This window comes from Littorina saxatilis, linkage group LG9, assembly GCF_037325665.1.
Source record: "Littorina saxatilis isolate snail1 linkage group LG9, US_GU_Lsax_2.0, whole genome shotgun sequence".
NCBI lineage: Eukaryota > Metazoa > Mollusca > Gastropoda > Littorinimorpha > Littorinidae > Littorina > Littorina saxatilis.
The window spans coordinates 16,320,456-16,345,808 of NC_090253.1; the positions used below are offsets into that span (position 1 = coordinate 16,320,456).

The 25,353-nt window shown below is 40.5% G+C and overlaps 2 protein-coding genes across 3 annotated transcripts in view; both read left to right on the plus strand.

Moving 5' to 3' along the window:
* The window catches only part of LOC138975420 (adenosine deaminase domain-containing protein 1-like), a 29,069-nt gene extending 23,002 nt beyond the window's left edge, over positions 1 to 6,067 (plus strand). The window contains exons 8-10 of the mRNA XM_070348101.1: positions 315 to 524; positions 1,235 to 1,475; positions 2,091 to 6,067. Coding sequence (XP_070204202.1) covers positions 315 to 524; positions 1,235 to 1,475; positions 2,091 to 2,331 — 692 coding nt within the window. The 3' untranslated portion in view covers positions 2,332 to 6,067. The remainder of the gene's footprint in view (positions 1 to 314; positions 525 to 1,234; positions 1,476 to 2,090) is intronic.
* Positions 6,068 to 6,965: 898 nt separating this feature from the next.
* LOC138975419 (probable RNA-binding protein 19) overlaps positions 6,966 to 25,353 on the plus strand; it is a 52,070-nt gene continuing 33,682 nt past the window's right edge. For both annotated transcript variants that reach the window (XM_070348098.1, XM_070348099.1), the window contains exons 1-13: positions 6,966 to 7,069; positions 7,966 to 8,145; positions 8,546 to 8,698; positions 10,955 to 11,165; positions 12,756 to 12,793; positions 13,562 to 13,744; positions 14,230 to 14,289; positions 14,701 to 14,776; positions 15,243 to 15,314; positions 16,213 to 16,304; positions 17,585 to 17,620; positions 24,838 to 24,913; positions 25,191 to 25,321. In XM_070348098.1, the coding sequence (XP_070204199.1) occupies positions 7,034 to 7,069; positions 7,966 to 8,145; positions 8,546 to 8,698; positions 10,955 to 11,165; positions 12,756 to 12,793; positions 13,562 to 13,744; positions 14,230 to 14,289; positions 14,701 to 14,776; positions 15,243 to 15,314; positions 16,213 to 16,304; positions 17,585 to 17,620; positions 24,838 to 24,913; positions 25,191 to 25,321 (1,344 nt within the window). In that variant the 5' untranslated portion in view covers positions 6,966 to 7,033. The remainder of the gene's footprint in view (positions 7,070 to 7,965; positions 8,146 to 8,545; positions 8,699 to 10,954; positions 11,166 to 12,755; positions 12,794 to 13,561; positions 13,745 to 14,229; positions 14,290 to 14,700; positions 14,777 to 15,242; positions 15,315 to 16,212; positions 16,305 to 17,584; positions 17,621 to 24,837; positions 24,914 to 25,190; positions 25,322 to 25,353) is intronic.

Genomic DNA, 25,353 nt, shown 5'->3' on the forward strand with positions numbered 1-25,353 from the left:
ATTGAAAATCTGAAAAAAAGCAAGGTCTTAAAAGGATATGAAGTATTTAATTAGGAAGGTGGGGGGGGGGGGGGGGGGTGTATTGTTTCACAGTAGATTATGAGCTTCCATATAGTGTCTCTGGGTGTCAACGTCTTATGGCAGAATTTAGTTTAGAAGGATCCAAATACATGCAGTAAGCTGCAGTTTCGTGCTTTCTTCTCTTTTGCTTCGTCTTTCTTTTCTTCTTTTCGTTGTTGTTGTAAAACTGTTGTGTATTGTGTTTTGATCAGACTGTACTTACAAACAGAATTCATTGCCTGTACTGTCACCAGGCATTTGTGAGAGGGTTCTGGAGAGGACTAGCCCTGCCCCAGAGGTGCAGAACATGGAGGATGTCAAAACATTTGTGGAAAAAATGGAAGGCGATGGCCGACTGGTGATGTCAACCAGCGATAAAGTGCTACGCTTGAACGTGCTAGGTCTCCAAGGTGCATTGCTGTCGCAGGTTATGGAGCCTGTCTACATGTCCTCCATCATTGTAGGTAAGTTTGGGAAGGCCCATCTACCCACATGGCATGGAGAGTAACTCTTGTCATTTTCAAACTTGACAAACTCGTTGCAAAGTAACTACTGCAAGTTTTCTGAAATTATGAATGCTCAAACATTGCAGGAATCCATGCCGTTAAGAAATGGAAACGGATATGTGTCATAGAAATCATTGTGTGTAGCAGGTGTTCCAGTGATCTGCATTCGGGAACTCGAGCGTGGGCAGTGTTGGCAGCTCAGGGGAAGTAAATGAGCTTTGTTAGCCTGTGATTAATTTGCTTTTGTTTCCTATCAGCAAAAATGTTTGTGGCCGAAGCCAATTTTTCCCAACATTTCAAACTTTTTTAGTTTTCTCTGATCCATACAGCAGGTTATGTAATGTGCAACCATGCGTTCATTTCAATCTATAAATGATTTTCCAAATTTCACCAGTTATGAAATTTAAAGCCTACTTTTGTAGGAGGGAATGGCTGGGAAACGCAGAAGAAGAAGAGACGTAAATTGACTGTCAATTTAGTGATTCGAGAAGCAAAATTTTGGTCTCTTTTTTTTCAGGGTCCAAGCATTTTGTCTAGATAGAACTAACGTTGAAATGTGATTGAATGTGATATATTGGAAGTGCCCTGTATATGGTTTTTTATTTGAGTGTGTCTTTGTGTCGTTTGTTTTTCAATTATTAACTGTTCATATATTTGTTCGAAACCAGGCTCTAACTTTGACCATGGTCACCTTTCCCGTGCTGCGTGTTGTCGACTGTACAACAACATCTACAATGAGCTGCCGCAACCCTTCACCCTCGTCCACCCGGCCTTGCACCCCGTGACCTTCAACGTAGGTCACTACTTCCCCCAGGAAGGTCACGAAACCACAGAAGGACTGAACTGGTCACTGGCCAAACCAGACACGGTGGAGCTTACCAACAGCATCAACGGAAAGCTGACCCAAAAGTAAGACAATGAGATGGAGGGGGAAGTAGTGGAGGGGGTGGGCCGGGTGGGGGTTTTGGGCTTGTATTTTCAAGGGTCACCTTTTTTGGGAAAATTCAGCTAAGGAGTTACCTGTTTTATTCTAACGAGGACATGTGCTTGTTGTGATGTAAACAATCACAAAAAGAATGCAAATAAAAAATAAGTGCAACCGATGCTTAGAAATGGTGCAGTTGAACGTGGTTGTACAATGCCACGGAACTGATCCGTAATAAATGTGATTAAGTGGTACCTGTTATGTGAGGTCTCTGCGATGAGAGGACTGTAACATGCTGGTAAGGCCACAAAAAAAATAGTCTGTTTACGGTAACCCGACCGACCCTATTTTTTTCGCGCGACCCTAGACTTTTTTTTTGCATTTGGGGAAGAAAAAATAAATAAATAACGTAAAAATATGGTTTTTTGGAAAAACAATTAAAAAATTTAAAAAAATCCCGACCTACCGACCCTATTTTTTTGGCCTATGTTACCGTAAACAGACCTATTTTTTTTTTGGCCTAATGATAAGCAACATGCCATGCAAGTGTGTCTCTTCGTCTCTTTCAAACTGTCTTTATCTTGTTTCTTCCCCCACAGATCTCCCGACAACAAGAGCAGAACAAGGTCCAGCACGCTGAGCAAGAGCTACTCCCTCTTCCAGTTTAAACAGGTGTGCAGGGGCTTCAGGCAAGACCTCATGACCTCCCAGAACTACCGTCAGGCCAAGGACAACGCCACGGTGTACCAGGCTGCCAAGAAAGCCCTGTACGAGCACATCAAAGCGGCTGGGATTGGTCACTGGGTCCGCATGGCGCCAGAAGTGGACCTTTTTGTGTAGTGCAAATCACAGCAAGTGTGCAAGGGTTTTACCCAAGGGGAAGAAAGTAAAGGATACATGGTTGGCTATTATTGTGTCTGAAAGATGAGGGCTGAGAATACATTGCAAGATGGCGCCAGAAGTGGATCTTTTTGTGTAGTGCAAATCACGAAGGTCAAAGCAGGATGGATGTATGGTTGCCTTATTGTGTCACAATTGTGGACAACAAGCTGGTGGACAAGTTGCTTATAGCAGACACCCTAATGTCAGAGAAGGATGGATGTATGGTTGCCCTATTGTGCCTGAAGTGTGGGCAACTAGGCATGATAACACAGTGGAGTCGCTCTTTTAGACCCCCCAATTTAAGACTCCCTCCAATTTAAGACTCTCTCCAATTTAAGACTCCCTCCAATTTAAGACCCTGTTTTCTCAGACTTCCTTTTCATAACCTCTGTAAATTGACCCCTATTATAAGACTCCCTCCTTTTTAAGACCTGAATTTCTCAGATTTTTAGAGGTCTTAAAAGGGGGGTTCCACTGTACAAGGTTGATCCAGTTTGCTTGGTGAAAAAATCAAATGTCGAGGTCCTCGGGGGTAATGGTTACCCTGGTGAGCCGAAACGTTGGACAACAATGTTTTATAACATAGAGATTGGCCAGTTTGTGAAGTGGGAATGTTGACACCTTGAGAGGTCAGTCTTGGTATGGGTGTTGACTTACCATTTTGGAACTGAACTTTGGACCCCTAGGATCAGATCAAGCAGCCCTGCAGACTTTGAGTGAGATGCTTGAAAGGAGAATGGCAGCACTAGAACGAAGAATTTATGAGACATTTTTGATGCGACATTTGGTTGCCTTTCTAAATCGGTGCTTACATTTTCTGTTTAAATATTCCCTCTTTTTTTTATGTTTGGATTTTAACAAAATTCTGTGTAACTCCCAAATCTTATTGCATTAATTTTCCATTGGTGTCTTTTTGATTTAATGAACAATGATTTAATTCAGTGTTTTGAATTATTTTTGTTCACATGTTAAAAAGATTAATACCTGGCAGTATTGTTTTTAATTTTTGTCCTAAAACTAATACCAATTACTTTGTTGTATAATAAAAAAGGCAAAGAATTGCATTTTTTTTAATCATAAATCATCTTGTTGACCTGGTTATCGTTTTACATTTTTCTCCTTTTTTCGTGCTCTGTGGAGTAACAAAACCAGACGGTAAAAGTCAAGAGGAAGGCAATTTTCATCTTTTCGGGATTTTCTATTAGAGAAGAGGAAATAGCTTGCTTTTTCAGGCAAGACTTACATCCGGGCGTATGCGAAAGCATTATCATAGGCTACTTTACTTATGTTTTTAATATAGTCACATTTTTTGTGGGACTGTATGTCTGTGCGTGTGTATCCCCCAATGACACAGAGTATGTGTCTGTACTTTACAGAGTCATTGTACAGACTTTGTACAATTCTTGTGTGATGACTGTAAAGCAGAAATACTCTGTGCCCCCCCCCCCCCCCCCCCCCCCCATGGAGTTTTAACTCCAAGACTAGCCATGTAATGTTGGTACAGTGTACATGGTGATAATCCAGCTGTTTGATAAGCATCACAGTGTTCTGGGGAAAAATAAGGGTCAGAACCTTGGAGGAATAGAGTGTGATCATTGCATGGAAGCAGTTTTTTGGACAACATTCAGGCAGGTGTTTCGACTCCCCACAGGTACACCTATGTAGTAAGCGTAGGGCGTCAAGGTAAATGTCATCTGGACTCTTCTTAATTCTCGTTTGTGTCTTTGGACCATCTTTAGGTTCATGGTTCAAATGTAACATCAGATAGACACATGTGTTTCAGACCTTTTCAAGTTTTTTTTTATGTTATATGAAGTCTTATATCGCGCGCGTATCTCCAGACTCGGACTCAAGGCGCAGGGATCTATTTATGCCGTGTGAGATGGAATTTTTTACACAATACATCACGCATTCACATCGACCAGCAGATCGCAGCCATTTCGGCGCATATCCTACTTTTCACGGCCTATTATTCCAAGTCACACGGGTATTTTGGTGGACATTTTTTATCTATGCCTATACAATTTTGCCAGGAAAGACCCTTTTGTCAATCGTGGGATCTTTAACGTGCACACCCCAAATGTAGTGTACACGAAGGGACCTCGGTTTTTCGTCTCATCCGAAAGACTAGCACTTGAACCCACCACCAAGGTTAGAACTCGCAACCTCTCGCTTCGGAGCGCAAGTGCGTTACAACTCGGCCACCCAGTCCTTTTTATGTGGATACAGCCAGTAGGGTGACTACCAAATCTATCAATTATTGAAAGTCAAGGATTTTTTTCAGAAACAAAACACACAGGTTGTAATCAAGAGAGAGGAAAATCTACATGGAAACACATGCACTTATTTTGTCACAATCTTGGAAGCAAACAAACATTAGTGTCATCATTACTATCATCATCATCATCGTTATCATCATCATCACCATCCTCCTCATCATCATCATCATCCTCATCACCATCATTGTTATCATCATCATTGTCATTGCAATTGTCATTGTCATTATCTTTTGCTGTATGAACACAACCATGAAACATATTTGGTGCTTTCTTTTGTTTTTCACAAGTGATTACCTATAGCAAATGAAAGATTGCTTTGGATGTGTGTTGTGTATATATTCAAAGAGAAAAAGATATAAACATTCTGTTAACCTTTTCTTTAGTGTTAAAAAAATAATTTCAATATCCATGCTTTGAGTTAACATATCGACGTTGTCACGGAATTTTGGCGTAAGTCATTTCAGACAGCTTTTCAACAGAAGGCCAAAACTAACTTGTTTTTATTATGAAATAGTGTTTATATTTGTACCTGGTATGGATCGAAATAAAAGAATGTTAATTAAATCATGTATTGTCAATGGTATTTAAGATGGTATTTAAGAGAATAATTCTCATGGAGAATGATTGATGTATTTAGTCTTAAGCTCAAAAACATTGGGTGTGCACGTTAAAGATCCCACGATTGACAAAAGGGTCTTTCCTGGCAAAATTGCTTAGGCACAGTTAATAATTGTCTACCTATACCCGTGTGACTTGGAATAATAGGCCGTGAAAGGTCAATATGCGCCGAAATGGCTGCAATCTACTGGCCGTATAAAATTTCATCTCACACGGCATCACTGCAGAGCGCCTAGAACTGTACCCACAGAATATGCGCGATATAAGACTCATTGATTGATTGACATGTACATCCAAGAATCGAGTTACGCCAAAATTCCCGGACGATGAAGATATGCTGTGTTCTTGTTGACATGCATATGCAATACTGTGACTGTTTCCTGTTGAATTTTTACTTTTCATTTTATAACACTTTTAAGCCGGTTTAAGGTTTTTCATTTGTTCATTCATTCAATTTCAATTCTCTTGCATTTTCTCCCTCATATTCTTCTTCTTTTCTTACCTCTTTCCGCAACAGCTGGTTGCTTGTTTTCAAGGATTCTTCAGGAATTTTTATGTAGTATGCAACAACAACAAATAGTAATAAACATAATTTTTGCAACACAGAACATTAAAAAAAAATTGTGGAAGATTAAAAATCCAAGCTAAGAAATAATCTCTTTGTTTAGATGTACATGAACTAAAAGAAAGAAAAACGCAAGAAGTTGTAGGGTTCAGCATAAACTTTGATTTCTAAGCAGACTCTTTCTTTGTTGACTAGAAATGTTCCATCAAATAAAGGATACTGTTGAAACAAAGACTACACGTGTCTCTCTTTTTCCAGGCGTTTCTGGTTTGATCAGAGTCTTTTTTCCTGTGACAGAACAACTAAGAACTCAGCTGTTGTTTTCTGTATATTTTTTTTTTTTTATCTGTGTTGAGTCTTCTCTTTCAAGCAAGTGGATGATAGAGAGTATGAATTAAGATGCAATAGTCCCAGTTGAGATGAATTCTACTTACTCTGAATGTCTTTGTTCTCTTGTTCTGTGTGTGTGTGTGTGTCTGTGTCTGTGTGTGTGTGTGTGTCTGTGTGTGTGTCTGTGTGTGTGTGTGTGTGTGTGTGTGTGTGTGTGTGTGCATACTCGCTGTTTTTTTTCACTCCTGGTAAACTTGTCTTTTCCCTTTGTTAATGTTATTATTTTACCACGTAATGTAGTTGCTGAAATGGCTGTTGGGATAGGAATGGCAATTAACAGCTTAAATTTCTAAGTACTAAAATTACTTCATGAATGTAGTAGTGCTTTACAGATAAATACTCAAAGCACACACTAACACACACCCATCCATCCACCCCCCCCCTCCACACACATGCACACTGAAAATGAACCTAATACATTAAATTTCTTTAGGACTAGCTCAAATTGCAAGACACAATATAGTAAACTGTAATTTTTTATTGTGGCCAAAAAAGTCAAAATGTCATTTCTCTCACTGTTTGAATTCACTTTCTGTTTATGGGCCGTCGTTTCATTAAAAAGCTCATACTCTTTATCCAGATGTCTTTGACAGTTTTTTCGTGTTTGAAGTAATTAGGTTTGAACTATTTCTCCTTTCCTAATATAAAAGCATGGAGAAACGGTACCCCGCCATTCCCTTCTTTTTGCCCCTAAGGTTTTTGTTTCAAGTGTTTGCGGTAAAAAGATAGAGTGACGGAGAGTTCTCTTCCTGTTCAGTTATTACGCTACTTCCGGCACGTGTTGGTGGAAGTGAAAGAAAACAACAAGATGTCTCGTCTTATTGTAAAAAATCTACCGCAGCAAGTGAGTACATATTTATGTAGCAAAAAGTTTGATTTGTCTCTTGTTACTTGCAAGTCAAGATTATCCACAAGTCACTTTAGCATATTGGTATGAAGTGTTTTGTTGTTGTTTTGCTTCAAGTTCAACCCTTCAAACAGTTATGTCAGTGTCAAAACATGACACAGGTTCGCCTAAAGAAGGCCGTGTGTGTCGCGTAGATCGTAGTGTCAAAAATGAGACGTTAGTTGTTTGAAATACAAGGGGAAAAATTGCTGCTGAAGTTTTCCATCCGAAATTATAAATTGATTTTCACTGAATGACTGACGGAGTGACGGTGAGTTACACACGCACACACACAGTGACACACACACACACACACACACACACAGTGACACACACAAACACACAAACACACACACACACACAGTGACACACACACACGCACACAGACATAGTCACACACACACATACACACACACACATAGTGACACACACACAAACACAAGCAAACGTAACAGACTCTCAGGCTTAGTTTATGAGGGGGTTGCCCAAGAACTTGAAGAAGGGAAAAAAACAGCAATCGTTTTGCTGCAGTTGTGCGTCCCCTTTCTGTTGCCCTCTGCGTGAGCTGATACTGATAATGAAAAGTTTTGTATTATGGGTGTCCAGAATGGGGATGAAAACCAGTGATTGCACCAGTTTTTGTGCTGGGTTCCCCACAGACGCCCAACCTAGAGTGTCCTGGGACCCCCACTTTCAATTATTGGAAGGTCCATGCACCCGCTCAGCGGGATTTTAGAAAGTCTGTTAGAACACATCAGTCTGTGGTGACCGGGAATGGAGGAGGAAGAGTATTTTATTTTTAAGTCAATAAGTGACAGATTTCAATTTCATCACTTAGCTTTCCTGTATTTCAGACAACAGAGAAGACGCTGCGTGATCTGTTTGGAAAGAAGGGCACGGTAACAGATTGTTCCCTCAAGTACAAGGATGGCATGTTCAGGCGATTTGCTTTTATCGGATACAGCTCGGAGGAGGAGGCCCAGGCTGCTCAGAAGTATTATGACAAAACCTTCGTCAACACTTCAAGAATATTTGTAAGTTGGTTTTCTTAGTTTTTACCCGACTGCATACAGAAATGTCTCAAGGATGCATGTAATGAATCAGTCATTTTTTTTATTAATAGGTTATGGACAGGAATACTAATTACTATGGATTGAAAGTGCACTCGGCGCACATTTAATTCTTTATTTGATAAAACAACAAAGGAAAAACGCACAAGCACATTATACATAGTAAATTACAGAGAAAGAATAAGTGTACTTGGTTAAGGTATTATATTTTTTCACTTTAGAATTACATGATCAATTGACTCAAGCTTTCATTTTTGTGAAATTGAAAGTAGGAATTGGAGTACAGAACCTGTGAATTCATGTTGATCATTGATCATCATTTCATAGTAGTGTTATATTTTACTAACCAACAAGTTGTTTGCAGGTTGAAATAGCAGTGGACCTGGGACACGCTAAGCCCAAACCATGGAGCAAGTATTCCAAGGTTGAGGAGCCTCCGCAGGAAAATGCAAAAGAGAAGAAAGTAGAGAGGAAGAAAAAGAAGAAAGAAGAAAATGACGCGGCTTTATTGGGAGAGGTAACTTATTGCTGTTAATTTGGTGACTATACGTGTCACCCAAAGTGCAGGGGACCCCCCCCACCCAACCCCAACGTTAAGACCGCCCCTCGTTTAAGGCCTTGGTTTGTCAGATTTTTGACCCCCATTTAAGGCCCCCCCCCCAAAAAAAAAAGAAAATAGTCTGTTTACGGTATCCCGACCGACCCTATTTTTTCGCGCAACCCTAGACTTTTTTCTGGCATTTGGGAAAAAATAAGTACATTTTTTAAAAAATAATGATAAAAAAAAGTCTGGTTTTTGGCAAAATAACTTAAAAATATGTGTTTTTTGGGGAGAAAAAAAAATCCCGACCTACCGACCCTGTGTTTTTTGTCTTTGTTACCGTAAACAGACTTTTTTTTTGTGCCTAAAGACTTCATCCTTTAAACTTCTAAGACCTCTTTTTCTGGGATTTTGTTAAGTCTCAAAAAAAGGGGGGGGGGGGGGGTCCACTATACCAAACACACATGGCCACCAGTCTTTTGAGACATGGGGTCTTGGTGGCAGTGGATATATATATATATATAATAATTATGAGCTCTGATTTTATTTTATTTAAGAAAGGAGCATTGTATTGAGCTGACAATGCAGAACAATACAGATGGAGTTTATAATGTCCACTTTCCTTAGTTTGATAAACTGATATTGTTTGACTCAGTGTTTCCAAGGGACATAACTGTTTGACAGGCTTGGGAAAACCCCCAAAGAGTTTTTTTGAACAATTCGTCTTGAAATATGAAGGGGGGGGGGGGGGGGGGGGGGTCTGAATCTGACAATGTGCAGAAGACAAACCCTTATCTCCTTACTCTGTGATTATGAATTCATTCACCAAGAAACCTGTGACAATGTTTGCAGGACTGGGTGGCCGAGTGGTAACGCACTTGCGCTCCGAAGCAAGAGGTTGCGAGTTCAACCCTGGGTCAGGGCGTTAGCAATTTCTCCCCCCCTTTCCTAACCTAGGTGGTGGGTTCAAGTGCTAGTCTTTCGGATGAGACAAAAACCGAGGTCCCTTCGTGTACACTACATTGGGGTGTGCACGTTAAAGATCCCACGATTGACAAAAGGGTCTTTCCTGGCAAAATTGTATAGGCATAGATCAAAAATGTCCACTAAAATACCCGTGTGACTTGGAATAATAGGCCGTGAAAAGTAGGATATGCGCCAAAATGGCTGCGATCTGCTGGTCGATGTGAATGCGTGATGTATTGTGTAAAAAATTCCATCTCACACGGCATAAATAGATCCCTGCGCCTTGAGTCCGAGTCTGGAGATACGCGCGCGATATAAGACTTGATATAACATAACAATGGCTTTTGGATGATTAGTGAAAGCGTTTGAGAAAGCAATATGTTTTGTATCACTGTGTACAATTATCACTCTACCTAGACCTTGAGTTGGTTACATTCTTCAATGGGAATAATGGTACATTTCTAACTGTGTAAACTGGCAGGGGGAGACCTTACTTTGCTTTAGAGGGTGGCTTCATTTTAGTGTTCACTTTTTTAACAAAATTCGAGATAAAAAAAATCATAAATGACAAACAGCAAGCTTTAACATGTTCTCATTCTTGTTTGTTGATACTGTGAAACCTCTCTTTTAAGAGTTCTAACCCCCCTCCCCCCTGCCAATATAAGATTTTTTTGTGCTTTGTTTTTAGTAAAGAGACCAAAAAGCAATGTACTCACGTTAAAATGACGAACACGGAACGAATAACAGTGACGTTTCGACCCAAGGGTCTTCTTCAGGCACAAAAACACAAAAATACACGCACAAAAAAGAAGAAGAAAGACGATAGAACAGATAAAGAGGAGAATAACTGACAAAACAACTGCACTGCACAAACCAACAAATGACAAAGACAGAGAAGCAGTGCAGTTGTTTTGTCAGTTATTCTCCTCTTTATCTGTTCTATTGTCTTTCTTCTTCTTTTTTGTGCGTGTATTTTTGTGTTTTTGTGCCTGAAGAAGACCCTTGGGTCGAAACGTCGCTGTTATTCGTTCCGTGTTCGTCATTTTAAAGTGAGTACATTGCTTTTTGGTCTCTTTATTGTTCCCTCTCACGTGCAGTCGCCATTGTTTAATACTTTGTTTTTAGACTTTTTTGTTCATAATCTCTGCAAATGTTACCTCTTTTTGAAGACTATTCCCTTTTAAAGCCCTGCTTTCCTCAGATGTCTTTTGGTCTTTCAACTTGAAGGGTGTTCAACTGTATCATTATCACTCTCTTTCTCTGCAGCTGCACAAAGACCCAGAGTTCAAAGAGTACATGGCCGCCTACACGCCGAAGAATCGTAAGACATGGGGCAACGATTCGGCTGTGGACAATGACAACACTGCCATTGATGACGATTCCAGTGACGATGGAGCAGATGAAGAAGAGCAGGATGATAAAAAGGATGCAGAGAAAAAGGACGACGAAAAGTCAGACGACGACAATGACAAAAAAGGTTTGTGAAAAACTATGTTTAAAAAGAATATATACCACTTGGGTTCATGGTTTAGGTTGAAGAAATGATCTTGGCATTAGGTTTATCCACCCCCCGCGGGTTAGGGGGAGTCCCATATTGGTTGGGACGAGAAAGAATTTACCCGATGCTCCTCAGCATGTCGTAAGAGGCGACTAACGGATTCTGTTTCTCCTTTTACCCTTGTTAAGTGTTTCTTGTATAGAATATAGTCAATGTTTGTAAAGATTTTAGTCAAGCAGTATGTAAGAAATGTTAAGTCCTTTGTACTGGAAACTTGCATTCTCCCAGTAAGGTCATATATTGTACTACGTTGCAAGCCCCTGGAGCAATTTTTTGATTAGTGCTTTTGTGAACAAGAAACAATTAACAAGTGGCTCTATCCCATCCCCCCCCTTTCCCCGTCGCGATATAACCTTGAACGGTTGAAAACGACGTTAAACACCAAATAAAGAAAGAAAGAAAGAAAGATTAGTGCTTTTGTGAACAAGAAACAATTGACAAGTGGCTCTATCCCATCTTCCCCCTTCCCCCGTCGCGATATAACCTTCGTGGTTGAAAACGACGTTAAACACCAAATAAAGAAAGAAAGAATGGTTTGTCCTTAACTGGGCGCAGTCAGCTTCGTGAAGTATACTTCACCAAGCTGGTCTCACAGAGCTTAAGCACCAAGTGTTCGGTTAAAAAGTCTTTGCGAAGTCGACTTCGGGCTCAGTTAATATGGTTGAGTTAAGGATCGACCACCTTTAGAAAGTTTGTGTCAAGCTCTTGAAATCAAGTACAAGCAAGGAGCACCACACGTGTGCATGATAGTGACTGGGTGGCCGAGTGGTAACACACTTGCGCTCGGAAGCGAGAGGTTGCGAGTTTGACCCTGGGTCAGGGCGTTAGCAATTTCCCTCCCCCTTTCCTAACCTAGGTGGTGGGTTCAAGTGCTAGTCTTTCGGATGAGACGAAAAACCGAGGTCCCTTCGTGTACACTACATTGGGGTGTGCACGTTAAAGATCCCACGATTGACAAAAGGGTCTTTCCTGGCAAAATTGTATCGGCATAGATAAAAATGTCCACCAAAATACCCGTGTGACTTGGAATAATAGGCCGTGAAAAGTAGGATATGCGCCGAAATGGCTGCGATCTGCTGGCCGATGTGAATGCGTGATGTATTGTGTAAAAAAAATTCCATCTCACACGGCATAAATAAATCCCTGCGCCTTGAATATGTGGGCAATATAAATTGCATGAAAATAAAAATTAAAAAAATAAATAAATCCCTGCGCTTAGAACTGTACCCACGGAATGCGCGCAATATAAGCCTCATATTGATTGTGTGTGAGAAGAGATAATGTGTAAAAGTCATTATGTATGATCATCTGTAAAAAACCCACTTTATATGAGAATTTGTAGCAGACGCGTCTTTTTTGTATTGAGCGTTTTTTTTCATGGGTTAGCTTGCTTTTGTTCTTGTTTTGTGTTGATATTCTGGAGTGGATGCCTTGCCAAGTCGCTGTACTTACACGTGCAAGCATGTGTTGTTTTTGACTTGAATAACATTTTCATTTACATTGTTTCAGACATAGAAGAAAAGACAAAAAAGATTTCAGACCTTGATGTAAGTTTATTGATCAATGTGTGTTTGCATGGGTGTGTGATATACATACAGTACATAATTTCTGTTGCCGTTGTAGTGATTCTATTTAGCCAATTAGTATTGTTAAACATGTTTCTATACTCCCAAGTTTCTGCAGAGACTTAGCAATAAATCTTAAGTCTGTTAATGACCGTTGAATACTCAGTGTTTCATTGTACAAGTTGTTTTGTTTCACACTAGATGTTAGGTTTCACTTTTTTTGGTAAAACAGATAGAGACTAAGTGAATTATAAGAGTAAGTTACAAGAGACAAGGCCACTGGTACAAATATTTTTAAGTAATTTGAAATACAGATTCGAAATAGAAAAATATTCCAGTTTCATTGCAGGTAACATTACCAAATTTGTAGAATTATGGTCCTCATATGAAAAGTTGGTTAGGTAGTACGCTAGATTGTGCAGAGATGTGATGATTTGTGTATGTCTTTGTTTGTTTTCTTTTTATTGTTTTTGTTGTTGTTGTTGACTGTATTATTATTTGACTATATTATCATTAGTACGTTCATAATGTCCTCATTGTTTGTTTGCTTGTCTTGTCCTTGTAAAAAAAAAAAAAGTGATTGGCAGTGGAAACTACTTTTGAGTTTGTGCGATCTTGTTCTTCTTCTTCTTGGCGTTTGCAAGAGTTTGTGCGATGATTCTAAGATTACAACCACTAGTGATTGCATTACATGCATTTTTCCACTTATCATCAACAGTGTGTGATTCACTGATTGTTCTTTCTTTACAGTTCTTGAAGTCAAAGATGGCAGATGCTGCTTTGGTGTCCTCTGATGATGACGAAGAAGACGGTGATAAATCGACAGATGTCAAGGCCAGCTTGAAGAAGGAGAAAAAAGAAAAGAAGTCAGAAAAGGATGAAACATTGAAAACATCCCCCAAAAAGAAAAAGGAAAAGGGAGAAGAAAAAGAGGTGAGGGGAGTGGGTTTCGAGATGGTTTGCGTGTATTATCCTGTTAGTGTTTGCTGCTCCTTAGTATGTGTGTGTCATTAAAATGTCTTTTTTTGTCCTTAATGGGAGTTTTTGTTCTTTTAACTTCACATAGCTTGACTCACAGGCACACACGCGCATGCACCTCCCCCCCCCCTATCTCTCTCTCTCTCTCTCTCTCTCTCTCTCTCTCTCTCTCTCTCTCTCTCTCTCTCTCTCTCTCTCTATCTTATTCATCGCACTACTTTTAGCTGTACATAGTATGCATTGTTTATCAGTTTCACTTTTCACTGTAAATGTGACAATTTGTATAGGATAACTTAGATTGGTGTGATCTTGTTACCATAGTAACATGTTTTTTTTGGTAGTAGCCTACATTTCCATAGACATTTTTATTTCATTTTATTATCCTAGTGTGTTTGTCGGAGATGTTGTCTGCATGTGACAGTCTGACTTCGCTTCTGCAGGAAACCCCAAGGCAAAAGTTCTGTCTCAAAATGAAAGGGTTACCAACAACAATAAGAGAGGTAAGTTTTTTTGTTTCTTCTTTTTTCGTGTTTTTTTTAATGTCACTAATGGGCATTTCAAAGGTATATGATTGTTCTTCAAGTAAGCATACATGTCGATGAAGATTGTAAGTTTTTTTTATTTTTATTTTAATATCAGCCTTGTCGGACAGGACATTTTTAGTAGTAAGTTCTTACTTTGGCATTTTGCTTTCCCATTTGTAGCATGACAATTTTGTGCAGATTTTTTTTTAGAAATAGTATTTTAAGGCAAGGACTTGCTTGTCCCCTACACACACACACACACACACACACACACCCGCCAACCTTTTTGTGTGTTTTTTGTTGTTGTTGTGTGTGGTCAGATTGTGCCTTTATTTTTTCTGTATTGTTTTTTTTAATGTTTTATTTCTTTTCCTTTTCTTTTTTCAGAATGCTGTCCGTGAATTTTTTAAACCTTTAAAAGTGAAGCTGAGATTGCCAATGAACAAGCAGAAACAGTCAATAGGTGAGTGAATGCGTGAATGAGGGGTTTTGTTTATGTTAATTTTTTTTAATTTAATAAACGGAAGTTACTCAGGTTTATTTACATGTGTTAAACTGTAACGCAGCTTCAATGTTGGATTTGCACTCTTGATTGAATTATTTTGGGATGTTTATTTTGAGAACAAAAGTTGTACAGATAAAGATCATGGAAAGAAATAGTGATTTTTAACTGGCCTTTCAGTTTTATCTGCTGTGATTCTATTTAGCCAATGAGCATTGTTAAACATGTTTCTCTACTCTCAAGTTTCTGCAGAGACTTAGCAATAAATCTAAATCTAAAGCAATAAATCTGTAAATGACTGTTGAATACTTCGTGTTTCATTGTACAAGTTTTGTTGTTTCACACCAGATAAGACCAAATGACTTATTTTCTGTTTTATTTTGACCATTGGCATTGTATTAGACTTCTTAAATGCTTTGGTTTGCAGGTGTTGCTTTCGTTGAATGCCGCTCTGAGAAAGACCTTGAGGCGGCCTTGGGAAAAAATAAGAGTTTTATTGGTAAGTCACCTAATGAAAGAAGATGAATGATGTTACCCACAATACCTCACCTACAAGAACGTATAGTGATAAATTTGAAATTTTAGTGTGTTTCTGTGGCTTTTACAGTTCTGGGGTGATCTTCAACTTAGGGAATGAACTTGCATGATCAATAGAAGTTTTGAAATCAGTAATCAAATTTATTTGCATGCTTGTGTAAAAAAAGTATTAAAGTTGCTTTTTCTTATTTGAGGCATAATTCTCAATAAAAATGTTTTAAGATTCCAGGAGATTGATTCCACATAACTCTCACTCTGTCTTGTCTCATGTTATGAGCACTATTGAGTATTGTCCCTTTGTTATTTTGAAACTTGCAGTCTATTCTCAGTTGTGTCTGTTGATCAGTACAGTGGAGACCCCGGCCTTTTGACCTTTTTCAGATTTTCTGTTCATAGCATCTTACTTTCATTGTAATACTCCCTCATTTTTAAGACCTGATTTTCTCAGATTTTCTGTTCATACATGTAGCATCTTACTTTCATGGTAATACTCCGTCATTTTTAAGACATGATTTTCTCAGATTTTTTGTTCATAGCATCTTACTTTCATTGTAATACTCCCTCATTTTTAAGACCTGATTTTCTCAGATTTTCTGTTCATAGCATCTTACTTTCATTGTAATACTCCCTCGTTTTTAAGACCTGATTTTCTCAGATTTTCTGTTCATAGCATCTTACTTTCATTGTAATACTCCCTCATTTTTAAGACCTGATTTTCTCAGATTTGTAGAGGTCTTAAAAAGGGGGTTCCACTGTATTCATTGCTTTGGTCTACTTAGATGAGCAGCCCATGTGAAAAGATTCATTGACTTTTTATATGAGCATTCACTTGCATCTATTTGTGCTGTTGTTTGCTGCAGGCAAGAAGAAAGTATTTCTGAAACGCATCTTTGAGGAGATACCCACTGCTCCAGAAGTGAAGGAAAAACCAAGACCTTGGGAACTGAAGGCTGTGAGTTCTTTTCTTTCTTTTTTTTCTTTCTGTCTTTCTTTCTTTCATCCTTTCTTTCTCTGTTTCTTTCTTTCTTTCTTTCTGTCTTTCGTTCTTTCTTTCGTTCTTTCTTTCGTTCTTTCTTTCTTTCTTTCTTTCTTTCTTTCTTTCTTTCTTTCTTTCTTTCTGTCTTTTATTCTTTCTTTCTGTCTGTCTTTCATTCATCCTTTCTTTCTGTCTGTCTTTCTTTCTTTCTTTCTCTCTTTCTGTCTTTCTGTCTTTCGTTCTTTCTTTCTTCTTTCTTTCTTTCTGTCTGTCTTTCGTTCTTTCTTTCTGTCTGTCTGTCTTTCGTTCTTTCTTTCTGTCTGTCTTTCTTTCTTTCTTTCTGTCTGTCTTTCGTTCTTTCTTTCTGTCTATCTTTCATTCATCCTTTCTTTCTGTCTTTCTGTCTTTCGTTCTTTCTTTCTGTCTGTCTTTCTTTCATCCTTTCTTTCTGTCTGTCTGTCTTTCTTTCTTTCTTAATTCTTTCTGTCTGTCTTTCTTTCTTTCTTAATTCTTTCTCTCTTTCTGTCTGTCTTTTATTCTTTCTTTCTGTCTGTCTTTCATTCATCCTTTCTTTCTGTCTGTCTTTCTTTCTTTCTTTCTGTCTTTCTTTCTTTCATCCTTTCTTTCTCTCTTTCTTTCTCTCTTTCTTTCTTTCTTTCTTTCTGTCTTTCGTTCTTTCTTTCGTTCTTTCTTTCTTTCTTTCTTTCTGTCTGTCTTTTATTCTTTCTTTCTGTCTGTCTGTCTTTTATTCTTTCTGTCTGTCTTTCATTCATCCTTTCGTTCTGTCTTTCTTTTCTTCCATCCTTCCATCTTTCCTTCTTTCTTACTTCAATCGTACAGTCTTGAGGTAACGTGTGTGTCAGTCGTCGTTTTGGCAGTTTTCTTCTTTTCGTTTGATCTTTATTTCTCATTGCTTTACTTTTCTTTACCACTGTTCTGGAGGTTTTATGTACTCAATTTTATGTTAAAAGCTCAAGAGCACTTGGTCTTGAAGGTAGCTCAAATCTTCATTGCTCTTGCAAATGTATAAATCATAGTTGTGAGAGACCAGAGAGAGAGAGAGAAACAATGACAATTCTTTATTTAACAAGGGTAAGAGAGAGAGAGAGCGTTTCTTTTACAAAGATTATCAAGCTAGGACTAAAAAGAGAGAGACTTGGCGCGGCGTGTGTGTGTGTGTGTGCACTTTGGGAATGCATTGTAAAATGTTCTAATGGTGTTATTAAATGATTTGATGATGCTTTGTGTCTTTACAGGAAAAAGAGGAAGAAGAGGAAGAGAGCATTGCTGAGGTATGCATGCAGTATAAAGTTCATGTAATACTGAAAATGTTTGGAAATAACTGTCAGGTTTGTAAGGGGTGTGAAAGAGTGAATACTAATGCTTTTAGTGAGTCAAACGTTTCCACGTGACACTATAGGCCAGTCACTATATTAAAGCCCAAAAAATAAATAGGTGTGGTTACGGTAACATAGCCAAAAAATATAGGGTAGGAAGGTAGGCAATCACTTTTTTTTTTTTAACTTTTTTTTCTAATGTGTACAAGTTAAACCTACTTGACAGGGAAATAAGTGTGCGACTCGGGCGCTTTCGCTTTCATTGCGTTTTCTGCACTCGTTTTGTTGTGTTTTTTAAATTTTTTTGACAAATGTAATAAAAAGTTATAGGGTCGGCCCCTAAAAATAGGGTAGGTCGGGTTACCGTAACCACACCTATTTTTTTTTAGGCCTAAGCGATAGCTGTGTCTAAAACACATGGACAAGGAGCATGTGTGGAAAGCTTGCCTCACTAAAAGCAAGAGTATTCACTCTTTCACAACACATACAAACCAGTGACAGAGTTATTTCCACAATTTGTCTTGGCCTCTGTGAGTGCGCATGTGTGCATTACTCTCTGTTTGTCTCTTGATGCTGTCTCAACTTTTTTGTCATATCTGTTTGGTTGATATCAGCTGACAACAGGCAAGTGGCCTACAACATACTACCCCCCGCGGGTTAGGGGGAGTCCCATATTGGTTGGGACGAGAAAGAATTTACCCGATGCTAACCAGCATGTCGTAAGAGGCGACTAACAGGTTCTGTTTCTCCTTTTACCCTTGTTAAGTGTTTCTTGTATAGAATATAGTCAATGTTTGTAAAGATTTTAGTCAAGCAGTATGTAAGAAATGTTACGTCCTTTGTACTGGAAACTTGCATTCTCCCAGTAAGGTCATATATTGTACTACGTTGCAAGCCCCTGGAGCAATTTTTTGATTAGTGCTTTTGTGAACAAGAAACAATTAACAAGTGGCTCTATCCCATCTCCCCCCTTTCCCCTATCCCATCTCCCCCCTTCCCCCGTCGCGATATAACCTTGAATGGTTGAAAACGACGTTAAACACCAAATAAAGAAAGACTACAACATACTCTTTTTTCTATATGATACTTTCAGTGATTTAATGATGCCGACAGGGCAAAGTTCTTGTGAATGTTTGGTATTTTTCCATAATAGACGTTTTTTGACCCCCCGCGGGTTAGGGGGAAGAATTTACCCGATGCTCCCCAGCATGTCGTAAGAGGCGACTAACGGATTCTGTTTCTCCTTTTACCCTTGTTAAGTGTTTCTTGTATAGAATATAGTCAATGTTTGTAAAGATTTTAGTCAAGCAGTATGTACTGGAAACTTGCATTCTCCCAGTAAGGTCATATATTGTACTACGTTGCAAGCCCCTGGAGCAATTTTTTGATTAGTGCTTTTGTGAACAAGAAACAATTGACAAGTGGCTCTATCCCATCTCCCCCCTTTCCCCGTCACGATATAACCTTGAACGGTTGAAAACGACGTTAAACACCAAATAAAGAAAGAAAGAAAGACGTTTTTTGAAAACTATCTGTCAGGATTTCTAAGCGGTGTGGTAGAGTAAGAGCCTCCTATGCTGAGTCCAATGAGCTTTTAGACGAAGCAAAGCAAGTACCACGCTGCTAATTGGCTTTAACCTGCCATGAGAATGAATAACTAAATCTGATCTGTATGTTATGCAGTGTGCGCTCGGTATGGGTCCCTTTTCTTTCGAAAAATATGCTCATTGGAGCCAACGCTTCGCCGCCGATTGGTTGCTGATCACCGACGCACGTGACCTCAAGCCAAACCCACACCTCGATCATAACACATTGTGAGCAATCACTATGTGCCTGCTATCATTGCCGCAAGTGACCGGCGGCAACACATTATGAACTCCGATCAGTATATTTTCTAAAGAAAAGGGTATCATACTGGGGCAAAATCACTAAAAGTGTTATTTAGTAAAAAAGAGTTTGTAAGTAAGAGTAAATGATCTCATTCTATTATTTAAGTAGCTTTACCAAAAATTTGCTTGCCTTAACACTATTGTGACTAGCATTGCCACCAAGAAACTTCCCAAAAAACAGTAACTGTAAAGAAATCTGTCTAGCAAGCTTGAATTAAGTCCAATCACCACCAAATTTTGTGTACTAATTAAAAAATGGATGCCCAGTGCAGTCGTGCTATTTATAAGTTTGTCACGCGATTTGTTTTAGCAAAGGGGGGGTGAAAGGGGGATAATTTGTGTTTTTTAACGTTTTTTTGTGTTGTGGAGATCGCTAGATACCACTGGAATCGAATGGAAGGATAAAGAACATTATGGAACTTACTTTGATTTAGTGCGCAGTCACTCATGACGTAAGCGTAGACGCTCATCGAACAGATGGAACTGTGTAGATCTAACCAGATTAGTGTCGATGTTTCCCGAATATTCTCGTATGTCCATTAACTATATAAGTAGGGCTGCGCACACGTATTGTTGTTCTTTACCAGTCTTGCACTTGTTCTTTCTTACACTGTGCTGAGAGATATTGTCACCGTTGTTCCAGCTGTTAATAAATCTACAGAACCTACACAAATCGTTGTGTCTCCTTTGCGACTGAGAGTGACGAAAGGAAAAACACGACAACTGGCGTCGCCGACAGTTACTTCCCTTGTCTATTCGGAGTGACTTATTACTGCAAAATGACGGAAACAGAGCAGCTGATAACGCTTCTAAGGGAGCAGTTGGAGCAACAGCAACGCCAGCACAAGGAAGATATGGAGCAACAAATGCACCAGATGGAGATGATGATGAAAGTGTTCAGTGGTGCCGCAGCTTCTGCCAGGGAGGAAAGCTACGACGATCCGAGTGCTTCGAATCTACGTTTTCCCATTACTACACAGGCAGCTGCAATCCCATCTTTTGTTGCGTTTGATGCAACATCGGAACTGTGGCCTGACTACTGGTCAAGATTTTGCACGTTTGTGGTCGCCAACTCCGTGCCGGAGCAGCGCAAGGCTCAAGTTTTCTTGACGAATCAGACTGCTACGGTCTACAAACAACTGGCAAATCTGGCTACTCAGCAAAATCCGCCCAAGGACATCAACAGTTTGACAATGGACGAAATTGTCAAATTCATGAAAGAACAGTTCGACCCGAAACTCTTCATAGTGCGAGAACGTTTCAAGTTCTGGAGTGACATGAAACGGAAGCCAGGCGAAACTCTCCAGGAGTTAGCAGCGCGCATACGCCAAGACGCCGCTACCTGTGACTTTCCTTCGATCAAAAACCCACAAGACGAAGCTCTGAGACAGAGATTCATATGTTCTGTCAACAATGAGGCTGTCTTAAAGGCTCTATTCAAGATCAAGGACACAGAGCTGGATTTCGCACGTGCTGTCCAAGTCGCGATTGAGACTGAAGACGCAGCGAAGGTTGCCAAGGAAACTGTCTACGGTTCCAAGACCATGCCAGTCAACAAGGTCCACCAGAACAAGACTACGGGTCCACGAAAGAACCACAAGCAGTCTAATTCCACAGACAGGAAGTGCTACCGATGTGGAAAGGCCCACAAAGCAACAGACTGCCCCTACAAAGACGCCAAATGCCGATACTGTGACGTCACAGGACATTTGGAAGCTGTCTGTAGAAAAAAGCAACATCAGAATCGGGAACGACATTCCCAAGCTTCCGTGAAGAGAGTCACGAAAGCAGAGCTTGTCAACGCGATCCTCGGTGAAGTTCCCCAAGATACTCCTAGGTTGGATGTACCCATAACAATCCAGGACCGACAGTTCACCATGGAACTGGACACCGCAACTACGGGAAATTTTGTTTCTCTTCCGGTCTGGAGGCAACTAGGAAAACCGAAGCTGGATGACGTCACACATCGTTACGAGTCTGCCAGCAAGCACGACCTGCCCGTGCTGGGAACTTTCATGGGCCAAACCAAGGATCCAGTGACTGGTAAGCAAAGCTCAATTCCGTACATCGTCACCAAGATCCCTCATCTGAATCTGCTAGGACGCAACGCAATCCAGACTCTGGGAATTTCTGTGGACAATGCTCTAGGACTGAGGAGCATAGAGAGTCACGCAAAGAGTGAGGGTGCAAAACCTACGCATCCAGCGACCTCCAACGCGCCTTATGCTGCCCTGCAACGAGATTGTCACAGACTGTCTGATAAATTCCCAAATCTCTTCAAACAAGAATTGGGATGTCTCAAGGACTTCGAACTGGACGTGAAGTTCAAGTCTGATGCGAAGCCGGTTTTTCACAAGGCACGTCCGGTACCTTTCGCTCTTCGTGATGACCTCGCCAAAGGCTACGAAGAAGGCATCGCCAAAGGAGTCTGGAAGCCAGTCCAGTTCAACGAATACGGAACGCCAGTGGTACCAATTCGTAAGGCACAAACCTCGGGCACCCTGAAGCCCAAGCTACGGATCTGTGGTGACTACTCAGTGGGCATCAATGATCAGCTTGAAGATCACCGTCATCCAATGCCACTCCCAGAGGAACTGATGCAGAAGCTAGGAGGTGGATTCGGATACACCAAGATCGATCTTGCTGATGCCTACAACCAGATCAAGCTGGCACCAGAGAGTCAACGCAGGCTAGCCCTCAGCACTCACCGTGGGGTACTCCTGCAGCAACGACTTCCTTTCGGGATAAAGTCAGCACCTGGTTACTTTCAAGAGATCATGGAAAACCTGACCTGTGATCTACCTGGTGTTGCCGCCTTCCAAGATGATATACTCGTCAGCGGGAAGGACGCCAACGACCACCTGAGCAATCTGGAACGTTTGCTCACTCGTCTGAACGACAAAGGACTCAGATGTCGTCGTGAAAAGTGCGAGTTCGCACAAGCCAGTGTGGAATACCTTGGACATACCTTATCGGCCGAAGGGATCTCCAAAGGATCGAAGGTCGAGGCAGTTTTGAAAATGCCAGCCCCTACGGACGTCTCAAGCTTGAAGTCTTTCTTGGGCTCAGTTCAGTTTTACGGGAAGTTCATCCCTAACCTGGCCAGCATGGCAGAGCCGCTCTACCGCCTGACGAAGAAGGCGAACCCCTGGAAGTGGGGAGATGAGGAACAGGCAGCATTTGAACAGTTGAAAAATGTGCTTTCCTCGGATCAAGTTCTGGTACACTTCGATCCAAACAAGACTTTGGGACTAGCTTGTGACGCGTCCAACGTTGGAATTGGAGCAGTCCTATTTCATCGCTATCCAGATGGAAGCGAGCGCCCAATCGCCAACGTGTCCAAGACTCTCACGGCTGCAGAAAGGAACTACAGCCAAATCCACAAGGAAAGGATCGACACTCTGCTGCCCTCGCCAGCCCACATCGCTCAGGGCAAGCAATCCAAGGAGGCATCCAAGTCTCAGATGACTCCAGACTTGAAAGCTGTCGTCAAGGTAACCAGACAGTACAAGGCCGGAGATCCTGTGTATGCTCTGTACCATGGACCTCGCCGAGACAAACAACCCCGATGGGTACCAGCAGTCATCAAGAAGTCTCTGGGTACTCGCTGCTTCAACGTCATGGTCATTCCTCATGGTCCAGTATGGAGACGACACTGGGAACAGCTACAGCCACGCTACACCACTGAGGAAGACAATGAACCTGGTGAGGAAGTGGACACTGTTTCTGAACTTGTAACAGATCACCCCATGGAGATCTTGGAAACTGTGCCACAAACTCGGAGACAGACCAAACCCAAAGGTACAAGACGGTCAAAGAGAACACGCAAACCCACAGAGAGACTTTGCTGTTGATGCTTGAGGAGTAGCATCAGTTTAGGTGGGGAGGTGTTGTGGAGATCGCTAGATACCACTGGAATCGAATGGAAGGATAAAGAACATTATGGAACTTACTTTGATTTAGTGCGCAGTCACTCATGACGTAAGCGTAGACGCTCATCGAACAGATGGAACTGTGTAGATCTAACCAGATTAGTGTCGATGTTTCCCGAATATTCTCGTATGTCCATTAACTATATAAGTAGGGCTGCGCACACGTATTGTTGTTCTTTACCAGTCTTGCACTTGTTCTTTCTTACACTGTGCTGAGAGATATTGTCACCGTTGTTCCAGCTGTTAATAAATCTACAGAACCTACACAAATCGTTGTGTCTCCTTTGCGACTGAGAGTGACGAAAGGAAAAACACGACATTTTGTGTGTGTTTTCTTTTCCACTGCTTTTTTAAAAGTTATTTTTTAACAGAAAGTATTATAAATAATTTTATAACCAAACAAGGTGTAAAACCTATGAATTAGCTGAAATATTGTTAAAATTCTACACAGAAATAAGGAGACAGTACAAAGAAAAAAACAAGCAAATCCCGCATTCACTCACAGCATCCTGACTCAAATGAAACAAAATTGTGACACTCACCAAATGATGTCTAGGTAATCCATATTGAATATAAGTCACATTTTTACAACAAAGTCCCAACTGTACACCTATGAACATTTCCAAAAGGATTAGGCTCCAGCCATCTATTGTTATCAGTGCTGCCACGCCCCCCTTGCAACTACACATTCGAAGATTCATGCAGTACCACCCTAACACGTGTAGTTTGCCGACTCATACTAGCAGCAACAACGGGACTGTTTCTTCCTCAATATCACTGCTATTATCGCTTTCTTGAGGCGAAAACAAAACGTCGGAATCATGATCTACAGGGTCCTCAAGATCCAACATCGGGAGAATCTCCTCCCGTGACAAGGCTCGCCTTCGATTCATTTTTTTTCTCAAAAAAACCGCTCAAACCAGGCTAATTTTACATATGGCGGAAGGGCACACCAAGTGTGTCAAGGGAAACAACTCAATTTACTGCAAGCTTCCAAAACCGGGAAGCAATCACGAGTCGTGTACCTTGTATGTCTAATACTAAAATAGTCACTTCCCGTCCGTGGGCGTTGCAGCGCTATTACTAATATAGTCACCTCCCGTCACGAAAGTGTTAAGTTTGATTTTGATATTTGAGAATGAAAGTCGCTTGTTCATTTCAATGCTTGTCGAATATTCTCTCAGGTGCCAGGAGAAGTGTTCCGGATAACTCTCGCTTTCTCTATTACACATGTCGTATGCATTTAGAGTGCTTACTTCCCTTTGCTTAGATCTTAAATTAAGTTGTTAACATTAGGCTTATGAACACAGCCAGGTTTTAGAAAATTAAAAATTTATTTTGTTTGTTTCAGTCAGGGCGTCTGTTTGTTCGGAACCTGGCCTACCAGTGCACGGAAGATACTCTGGAACCATTGTTTGCAAAATTTGGTAAGTTGCTGGATGGTGATAACAAGTTCATTATATGTTACCATTTTGTTTGCATGAAGTTGGTACACTACTGATGCGGGTTTGTAGCCTAGTGGTTCAGGTGCCCTGCAGAAATTTGTTCCCTTCATTTTCATGATACTTTTGTTGTTGTTGATTTCCAATTTTGTTCTTGTCCAAGAATTTATTTTTTTTACAAAATAACCGATAATCTTACCAATCACAGAATCTGTTACATTCTGAACCCAGCTTGATTGAATTACGATGGATGTTGTTACAGGGCCAGTGACAGACTTTGACCTGCCTGTGGATCCTTTCACGAAAAAGATCAAAGGCTTTGCACACGTCACGTTTATGATGCCGGAACATGCTGTCAAAGCTTTCGCAGAACTGGATGGAAAGGCGTTTATGGTAAGAGTCACCTTCCCTCAGCAGACCTTTTT